We start from the raw sequence: 10606 nt of genomic DNA, 5'->3' as shown, positions 1-10606 counted from the left end.
GGCTTTGCCATTAAAAGGCAATGAAAATCTGATAATTTCAAAATGGCACTAGGATCAGATCAAGCATATTCTTCCAAATCAAATGCAGCACAACCAGGAAGAAATGGTTGAATTCACCTCAGAAAAACCTTGAAGTGCTTTGGACTCCTGCTGCTGCCTGGGGCTGAATCTGTTATTTTATCAGACCTGCTTAACATCTTTAGACTGGGGTCTTCCTGGGAATTTATTACCCCGTGGATCCTGTGGAAAGCAGTGTGGCAGCCCTGCTTGCCAAATGGAAATAATTCAACTTTTATGTTCTTTCATTTTAATTTCTTCTTTAAAAAATAAATAAAAGAGGATTTACACAAGTATCCCATATCCATGGTCCATAGCACTAGGAGTTTTCCACTGTGTGCAACATATCTATTCTACTTCCATTTAATGATGTGCTTTGCTTTTTTGATGCATATAAGCACAGAGATATGCAACCAAATGTTTAAAATCAAGCTAATCTTATAAAATATTTTTAACAACTGTACATCTAATTTGCACGTGTACTTACTATGACTGTGTGTGAATTACAGCTATCTAGTTACTAATATGAATTTTCTGAGCATTTGTGTCTTATGGGTGAACTTAAGAAGGTGCATAACTACAAGCATTTCAGATGTTGCACCATTAGATTTTTAATTACTGGGTGGGCAGTTTTGGTATTTCTACCAAAACTGGCAAATTGCTATGACTAGTAATATCACAGAGAAAGATGTGATTAATAATCAGTTTGTGTGTATTTATAATTTAAAAATAGATCCAAAAAGGTAAGATAAAATTACCTGTTTAAAAAAAAAAAAAAGTACTTTCTCACTGTATAGATTATTTTGGGCATCAACAGCATCTAACTGGAACACAAAGGTAAAGTCTTTAAACACATAAGCAATTAGAAACAACACAGAATAACTAATACTGGTTTTTCATCCACGCATGTTTTCACAAAGCTTCAGTGAAATTTATGTTGCTTTCCTTCTTATGAGTAGTGAATGCAGAATACGCGTTGCAGAAAGTGGTGTTTTGTGTGTGCTGATTCTACTTCTCTTAGAGCTCTTCTGGTTAAGTATGTGATTGCTACGCATTCAAAGACTGTGACCTAGAACATCAGCTATTACAACGTGGGATCGGTCCTTTTAAATTGGTAACCCATAGCTCAGAATATTTCAAGGTGCAGCTAGTGCATATAGGTGTCACACATAAAACTGTACACCAAACAAACAAATTAAAAAAAAATAATTGAAAAACCACCATGTTAAAGTCTCAATTTTATCACGGTTTGTCTGAGTGGAGGAGCACAACCTGGCTTCCAACTCCTGGTATTCTGCTGCCATCCTGTGGCGAACCGGACTCGCTTCGTACAGCGGAACTCAGCAGGTATCTTCTCTCCCAGTGCCTTCGCAAGGGTTACCAAAAGCAAACTTCGGGCTTGCCATGTTTTCTTGCAAGGGATGCTGTAGCCTGCTGCCCCATCTGCCTGTCTTGCTGTTACCAGTCTTGGTTTGATTTTTGCTTGATGAATCTCAATGATAAGTAGTATAAAAGCAGGAAACCAATAATATTGCCACCAAGGATGAGATAGCTTACGTAGAGAGGCTGTGAATCCAGGCCCATAGACTTAACTACCTGTAACCACACATAAGAAAAATTAGGAACTGACAATTTTTTTTTTCTAGTTAATTATCAAGATTTTCATTAGAGAGTGACTTACAAGTTTTCCTGGAATTTGAAGAGTAACGTTTCCAACAGTCATTTCATATTTGGATTCGGTGAACTGAATTTGCATCATGCCTTGGAAATTCCATCTTAGAAAAGACACTTTAGAAACCCAAAATGGAACTGGAAAAAGAGTCAGAAAAAGTCATATAAATAAGCAAATTTCCGTCTTGCTGCCAAATATAACAGGTTTGTCTAACTTCTTGACAACCAAAGGCTGTGAATGTATGATAGTTTATTACTGGACAAAATGGCAGATATACCCTATATTATTACATGAAGATGGAAAATTAGGGGAGAACTTATATCTATCAGACTCCCATTATCAACTGGAGTTCTTCTACTGAAGATCTTCATCTACTGAATATAACTTATTAATGAATAATGTAGGGACCAATTCAGACTTTAATTAGTGCTTTTTCGACCAAGCTTACTGTTACCTCAGTTTCACAGGGGGACACTAATGTAAAATGAACTCCACTGTCACTATCCATGAAGATATTGCAAAGGTGGGAATAAAAGAGAGTTTTCTTGTATGGGACTCAGCTTCACTACAAACAATTGCTGATGAAAGCCATCAACATTTTCATTGGGAGGGGCAGTGGGAGGATTGTCTTACCTGTCCAGAGGTTTTCCAGGCTTACCACAAAACCACCACTCAGGTAGAATGATGTGAAAAGGACGTTGCCAAAGAAAGCTGAGAGCTGTAAGGTTGGCAACAGTGCTGCCACCCAAAGTGCCATCACGCGGGCACAATACACAGCCAGCCACACTGAGAGGAAGTTCAGCAGGAAATGCTCTGGTTCAGGCATGAGGTTTGCCAGCCAATAGATGGGAACCCCATAAATTAGAACAAAAGCGCAGTGCTCAGGGAGTTCCCCCAAAATCTGTTCAGAAAGGAGGGGAAAAATATATATATATATTAAGCAATAATCACAAAACCTTCTGAGATGCCCCTTAATGTACTTATGGACTGTTTAGAAAAACTTCGGGAAATAATCCCTTGGAATACAATCATCTCCCCTTTGGTTGTTTTCAGTAACAACAGAGATGGAAACCCTTGCTAATTTTTTTCCCTAGTTATGATAATTCCTGTAACTGTTGAATTGATATGCTTCTTGTTACAGATTGGATGTCATATTTTGTTATGGTTTTGGCAGTTTCTAAGCATTTAAGAGAATTTCCCAAAGAAATGGTAAGCTTGAGAGCAGTAATACTGTTACTGACCCACTGTAAGCGTACATTTTGTACAAATTTGGTTGAACCTAGCGTGAGATGAAATTTGAAATAGGCTGTTGGTCGCTTCCCCACTTTGTCCCAAAGGCAGTCCAGTTAGTAACTTCGTAACTCATTGTAAAAACATGAATATGTTTTGGATTTTCTCAAATATCTGAACATAAATATTTTATTTATATATATGTGTGCGTATATATATACAGTATATATAAAAATGTATATATATACACACTATATGGATGTCTGCATATATCAATTATACATACATATATATGTAGATGTGTGTATATACATATATATGTAGTATTATGATTATTTTTTCCAAAAAAAGTTGCTAATATCCTCTAATACTAAGGTTGTAACAAATTACATCGATTCCTCTATGAATAATGTGCAATTTTTGTGACACAATGCAAAGAATATTTTTCTCTGGCAACCACTAATAAGCATTTAAAATCTTGTGCAGAAATGGAAACCTAAATTACAGATGCCATGGCAGGCAGAACTCATCTCACAGTGGCAACATCACAAAGAAGGGATTCTTCTAAACCCTTGTGAAAAAAAGAGAATGTAATTTTTCTTAAGTTCTAATTTGTTTCCAGGAAATCTAGCTCTTCATACACTTAATACAGTTGTTTCTCTCTGATCAGTACAGGCCCGAAAAACTACTGGAAATCTCATAGTTACCATTTTGTCATTTCTATTTTACTTTTGTTGTAGCATTTAATATACATATTCTGTTTTATAGATCAAGACATAATCAAACCTTCAAAGATGTTTCAGCTAATGAAACATTCAGGTACATAAATGTGATGATTTGGTGATGAAACCACCAAATATGACTTTCAGAATTCCCAAATTTTGGCCAAACAACCTCATGGATGTCAGCCATGACATATGGCAACAGATATAAAGTAGAGTGAGGTTTAATCAATTAACACCAAGGAAGCAAGAATGATAGCTTTAGCTGGCAGACACAACAGCAGAAGTCTAATGCAAATGCAATTATTTATACAGCAAGGCTTTGGAATATTTTTTAAGCCATCTGTGTGTATTTCCTGGCATCAAAACCAATTACCTTAGCAAAGAAGTATGGGCTAACAGAATACATTCCATTTTCCAAGTCTTGATAAAGCATAGCTCTTTCTGAATGACCTGCAGGGTAGAAACAAACAGGTTGATTTCATCATAGAATTGCATTTATAAACATAATTTTTCATTGATTTGAGAATTCTCTGATTTTGATTACTTAAACATTTACAATAAAGCTCACACTTACATTTGGCAATGACATCCAAAATCACCGTGAATGGGATTAGTGCACCTATCATGTACAACAGTGCTGTTGTGTCACGAATAGAGAGTCCGCTTTCTCCATGGCCATAGTACAAAAATCCAATTAACAATGACATGATGAGGGCCTCAACTCCATGGACTAGTAGTGTTGGAAGATCTCTGAAGTCATTGGAGACTTGACGACTGGAAAACAGCAACATTGACCATAAGGTATAGTCCTTACTAATGCTAGATATATTCAGATATATTGCCCCACGTGCTCTGCTAACAGCAGTTTGTGGAATTGCTGACTTTGAGTATGTTGGGAGTTTGTCCGGTTCTGAACATGATTTTATTTAATCAAAGCTTCTGAGCATCTGTAGTGGCCTACTTTTTCAGGTCTGAAATGCTGAAAGCTTGAAGGCTGTGGGGGCTGGAAGATCTCATTTTGAAGACACAGAAGCAATTATTTCAGCTAAAGTCTCTTTGTTAAGGGCCTATAGTATACACTAGTACTAGATGATACTGTCAGTGCTGTTCTACGTGTATTAAACCAGTTGGTTATATTTCTTTTGAGAACACAAGCATGAAACCCAGCTACCACTATCCATCCATGCTGGTTATACTCAGTGAAGCCTCCTGGCTTCAAATCGAGGCAGAGCTGTGAGGATGGCAGCACCTGGGCCTGCCACATGGCTGTCTGGGCTTGCTGAGGGTTCAGTCACTGCGCTTTGGTGTGTGTGTGTGGAGATCAGAAGGGCAGTACCCGAAACTGGGATGCACATTTCTGAGCCTGGAGGCTCCTGCTGCTGCTGCCTGAAGGTGCAGGATCGCACCAGTGTGAGCTGGAGGTGATTTTTGTCTGGAAGGAGCCCTGGGGCAGAAAGCAAGGGGCTGGACATCTGACTGTCACCCTGCTCAGAGGCCTGGGGTGAGCTGGTATAGCAACACCTCAGCTCCACGGCTCGCTCAGGCCTAGGGCTAGTAGTGCTAGGTGTGTGCTTTCAGCACGCGCTCAATTCACATTTTGTGCTTCTTAATGCATTAAAATGCAAATGAATGTGATACAAAGTTGTTTATGGAGATAAGGTTACCTTAATAATACAGTGAACTGCTTTAAGACACCTGGTAACTGATCACTTGAATGGTAAGGCATGTGGATAGCCTCTTCTGATTTTACATGGGAGCTGTACAAAAGAAAAGGGGGGAAAAAAAAGAAATTAGCCAAGGTTGTAGCAGTTATTCCAGATCTGCCATATGATATTCTTTTCTTCACCTTTTTTGGCTGACTGTGTTCACAACATTGTCGTCTTCTTCATTAATTTTCCATAAGAAATCATCAAAATTCTTGATTTTTTCTAGGAACAAGCTGGCAAGAATATTTGCTCTTTTTCGGCTCTCTATTTCCTTTTCTGCGGTCTGTTTATCAATGCTGGCCAAATCAACTGCAAGACATTATTTGACGTAAGTCCATAAGCTACAGATGTGATAACTTTATGATGTGTTTAGAATCAGAGATTATATCATTAACAGACAGTATGAGCTGCGTGCATGCATTAGGCTACAACAGTTAAAACTTTATCAGTTACTTTAGGTAGATACTGAGAGCTTAAGAAGAATATTACCCAAGGAAAACATGGTAGCAGCAACAGTAGTTCTCTTAGCTTTTTTTAAACAAATTATTTTTTAAAATCTAAACTAACAGTGGTGTTTTCCAGTGCTGAGCATCAGTGTAGAGCACCACTACCTGATACTTCGCAGACGCTTTCTGGGAGAATTATCTCTGTGCATTTGGTAACTCCTTACGTTGAGCTGACCATCTCCATTAAGCCACATTTCAGCAGGGGTCCATCAGAGAAATGAGTTGTAACCTGCCTTACTTCTCTCATTCTGACACTCTCCTGTTTCTCTTACTCGCCACGCTGCCAGCATTTGTGCATTACCTTCAGGTCCTCCTCCTTACTGTGGCATCCTCAGCTCTCTTGTTCCATTTCTACATTCCTGCTGCCCATATTGTCTGCCTTTCCTGTGGGTAGTGGCGCAGTGCATTGCACTGAATGATCTTTCACCTCCTTTTCTCATCCCCACCTGCCTCCATGTCACAGGGGTTCATTTTCTGAGGACTGCCCCAAATGCTCCATTCCCATACAGGTGTGCTGCAAGGCCCCCCACCCAGGGCTGCGCTGAGCTGAGCAGGACTGCTCTGAACCACGTTGGTGACAAAGGTCTCTTTGCTGGGCTTTACATTAATTTCTGTCTATCTATCTCTGCATAGCTGATAGACATTCTGATAAGAACTGACACTGGCTGACACGTAAGCAGAGCCAAAGAGGTTACTCCAGAGCATTGTAGTTGGTGTCTGTACAAGGCATCCTAAACAACCTGAACGCAAAGACCTGAAGGAAAGAACTGAACCAACCTCAGGGGTAAAAGACTACTGCCATTACATTAACAAGGCCACATTCCCTTTGCACGTTTAAAAAAAAAAAATGGACTTAGAACCATGTAGTTAAATTTTTTTTTTTTTTTGAGAAGAGGAATCAAAAGATTACTATTATGGATTTTTTTTTCTTTCTCCCTTCCTATGCTCTGTTGGGCAAGTCTCCCCTTTCTCATTTCCTCTTCAAGGCACGTATGATTACACACCCTGGGAAACTGGCTTCCTATGTTTCTTGAATAGAATTCAGAGAACTGACTGCACGAAAGCAACTGATCAGTTCATGCATGTCTTTTATCACTGAGGGTAAAAGTTTCAACCAGCTGAAACATGGGAATAAGTGTGTTAAACTTTCGGAAGAGTTGCTACACCTGACATTAAGAGGATTATTTAAAACTGATTTTTTTTCTCTCGTATTTTCTACGTTTCCTGCATTGACAAATGGGGATCATATTTAAAACTGAACTTAGTACAATATTGATGACAGTGACAAGGCATTTCTAAGACAGTTATGGTCAATAAAAGCCAATGTTAGCTGATAGACTTAGGAAAGCAAATGACTTTGAGTAACCTCTTTTTTTTCTTCTTTTTATGGCAGTACTTTGGCAGTACTTGATACTAACCATAGAAATCTGCAGGATTGCTGTACCTCGGGCAGGGATAGCCTAGTTCTGTGAAATACTGGACCATGTCTTTGGCTGTTCCAGAATAGACAGTGACTCCAGAAGACATCAGGAGAACTAAATCAAAGAGCTGGAAGATATCTGACCGGGGCTGATGCAGTGAAAGAAGAACTAATCTGTTTCCTCTGGCCAGTCTGGATAATGTTATTACGAGGTTGTGTGCAGTAAAACTGTCCAGTCCAGATGTGGGTTCATCAAGTATCAGTATTCCTGCCAAAGACAGTAAGTTTAGCTGTGGAAAACATGTTTGATTTGGAAAATATGGTATTAGCATATGAAACCTCACTGCTATATTCCTTTTTTAAAAGTCCAAAGTATATTTCACACCAACATCAGATAATATTCAACAATGGCAACCTCCTTCCACTATCATATTGAACATAATGACTATGTAGTAATTATTTTAAATTTTGTCTTGGTCCTACTGGAAACAAGAGTAATGTTTTTGATTTTCACTGGAATGAAGATTTAGGCTCCTTATTAAATTCATGTTTTACTCGGCAGTTCTTGCACTTTGCCCATACAAATGTGAATAGTGTATGTGAATATACAATAGTAATAGTTGTATATTCTGCCTACTGAAATATTTTAATCTATATTAAATATATTTAATTGATATTTAGATCTTATTGATGTGTAAATCCTCAGAGTATTAATTTATATAGAGCATGGATTGGGAGGAGAAGCTACTTCATGCTTGTTCACACCCAGATACCTAGACACATGCATATGCTTGGATTTTTCTTGTTTTGCTATCGGTTGCTAAAAATTTGAATGGGTTTTGTTATTTTGCAGTGTTTGTGTTGCCAAAGAACTTAATGGCCTCAATCAGCGCAAGGCAGTGTCTGTACACAGACATAGTTTCTGTGCTGAGGGGTATAACGCATGTTCGAAAGGTAAAGAAATCTTTACTTATTTTCCCTAGAATTAGTAATGTTTTTACTTCAGTACCAGCACATCTATTCATGAGCATCACTTCTTACAAAAAAAAAAAAGCTTCTGCTTTCCCTGTACTTGCAAAAGTATAATTCTATATAAGCAAACAATATTCAGATCCATTTCCCAGTGGAGGTAGAAGAGCTGATAGGAAATCTCGCTCAACAAGAGGCTCAGCCAAGATTATTGGTGCTGTTGATATATGTAAGAGCAGATAGAGAATTCATTCCTGCAAAAGCAACTGTAGATTTAGCCTTGTCTTTTGCTTCTAATGAAGATGACAGAAATTTCTAGTTCACCTGTGACATGAGCCAGCCACATCAGAGTTGCACAAGACCACAATGGGTGCCTGTGCTACCAAGAAAATGACCTTCCCTTGTTAACGCTGTACTTGTGCATAGGCAGAAGTGAAAGAGGGCTGGCTCCTGAACCACTCCTTTTATAGAACCATGACTGTAATAAGTACAGTATAATCTCTGATCAGCAAGAGTTGTGATTTAAGCAAATGGACCAGCACACAGTCACTGTGCCTGGTTTTACCATGGGGAGTTAACATCTTGCAGAGGGTAATGCAAGATCCGTTAAGTGTCTGGAGAAGCGTGTGTGTGTGACTTTTTCTTGAACCCTACTATTTTCTCTAACTGCCCCTTTTCCCCCAGTGGTTTGTGGTGGGCACAAGGAAGTTGCCAGGGTTTTGCTCACCTGGGTTCCAGAGCAGCTGCACACCGATGCTCACTCTCCGTCTCTCGCCTCCTGAAACACCACGGAGGTATTCGTTGCCTACCCTCGTGTTTGCACACTGACGCAAGCGTAGTTCTGCTATAACATCTTCCACCTGGGGGGATCCAAATGGTAACAGAGATAAAACAGTTTCTTGACACGTTTGTGCACAGATAAAGCCAAAAAATGTAGTTGACGTAGTTAAAATTCATCTGGATATTTTGGTGCTATTTGAGCGAGAGCTAGTTGAAAACAAATCTTGATTTTAGGGATAACATTAAAAAATGCTCAGCGATCAGCAATTTAGTTCTTTCAGCCTCTCCAATGCTTTCTCTAGATTGTCATTTTTTGTGAGCATTGGAACAATTGCTGGTTTCTATCTTGAAAAAGGAAAAAGTTTTATAATTCATAATCTACATATATATATATAAAAAAAAAAGCCAGATTAGCTGTTCTGACTCCAAGCACACAGGATCTCTTGGATAATTCCTGTCAGACGCATTTTTGACAACTTTATTTTTTTCCAACAGCTTAATTACCCTTTTTTCTTTTTGTGAGTCTGAGAAAAACTTTGGAAGGCGCAGTTTGGCAACGAACAATAGCGTTTCTCTGACAGTCAGGTGGGGGAGCAGTCGGTCATCCTGCCGCACGTGTGCAATGCATTTCTTAACAAGCTGGGGAGTGCAGGGTTTGTTATTGATCATGATTTGTCCAGACTTGATTTTGCCTCCGTGATCGCGGCAGGTTATCACATCAAGCAAGGATGTCTTTCCACCACCTAGAACAATCAAAATTAGAAAATAAATTTCCAGGGCATCCATTTGAAAAGTGATTTAGTCGCAGAGAATAGAAGTTTTCATTCCCTAACATCTTTTCCTCAACACCTTGTGATGCTTTTCTAAAGCTGCAGAGACAAAATGATCTTGAAAGAAAATACTGACACCTGACTGCAAGCTCATGTTCAGGAAATCTCTCCCCTCCAGAATGGATTACATGGCTTTAACCTTTGACATGTCCCAGGAGAATTGGGTAGCTGGCTTTTGAGAACAGCTCTGAATATAAGAAGCAAGATCTCTGTCCTCTGGTTACTGTTCTATACGTGTGAAAGGTGGTGTCCTGGACTGGCTGCAGGGCTGGCACCTAAATTTTTTGCAGAAGTCTGCTTTGTGGAGGGAATTGTGAATTCAGAAACAGCAGCTACACAGTTTAAAGACTAAGGCACTGAGCAATTATACAGCTGATAAGAATCTTAAGCATGACTTAAATAAAAATAACTATGATTTAAACAAGACAAGAAGTCATTTAAATAATTGAGAAAAAGTTGGCTTATACTCAGAAGTAAGGAAAGTAAATCAATGAAAACAAAACCTGATTTGGAATTAAATAGCAAATGACTTTTTCCCTCATGCCATATGATACTTTATGCAAACACACAGAGCTCTCATTATGATTAGATGTCATCTGTTTCCATTTTCCTGTTGAAAAATTAACTCCACACTTGTTGCTTAATATATACATTAAAAAAAAAAAGAAACCTGTCCATCTGTAAACTACATATTACTGTATTTAAGAGTGG

At 38.7% G+C, this 10606-nt stretch overlaps 1 protein-coding gene across 1 annotated transcript in view; it reads right to left on the bottom strand.

The window, feature by feature from the left end:
• Positions 1-758: 758 nt before the first annotated feature.
• Positions 759-10606, bottom strand: part of LOC308192774 (ATP-binding cassette sub-family G member 8-like) — a 52254-nt gene continuing 42406 nt past the window's right edge. Inside the window, exons 15-24 of the mRNA XM_080586688.1 lie at positions 9570-9808; positions 9013-9145; positions 7315-7584; positions 5531-5699; positions 5349-5441; positions 4259-4458; positions 4058-4134; positions 2363-2630; positions 1739-1866; positions 759-1653 (exon numbers count right to left, since the gene is read on the bottom strand). Of these exons, the coding sequence (XP_080442814.1) occupies positions 1516-1653; positions 1739-1866; positions 2363-2630; positions 4058-4134; positions 4259-4458; positions 5349-5441; positions 5531-5699; positions 7315-7584; positions 9013-9145; positions 9570-9808 (1715 nt within the window). The 3' untranslated portion in view covers positions 759-1515. The remainder of the gene's footprint in view (positions 1654-1738; positions 1867-2362; positions 2631-4057; positions 4135-4258; positions 4459-5348; positions 5442-5530; positions 5700-7314; positions 7585-9012; positions 9146-9569; positions 9809-10606) is intronic.

Source organism: Anser brachyrhynchus, assembly GCF_964034855.1.
Source record: "Anser brachyrhynchus genome assembly, chromosome: 3".
Taxonomy (NCBI): Eukaryota; Metazoa; Chordata; class Aves; order Anseriformes; family Anatidae; genus Anser; species Anser brachyrhynchus.
Note: the sequence above shows the minus strand (reverse complement) of the source record. Positions and strands in the feature narration are given on the sequence as shown.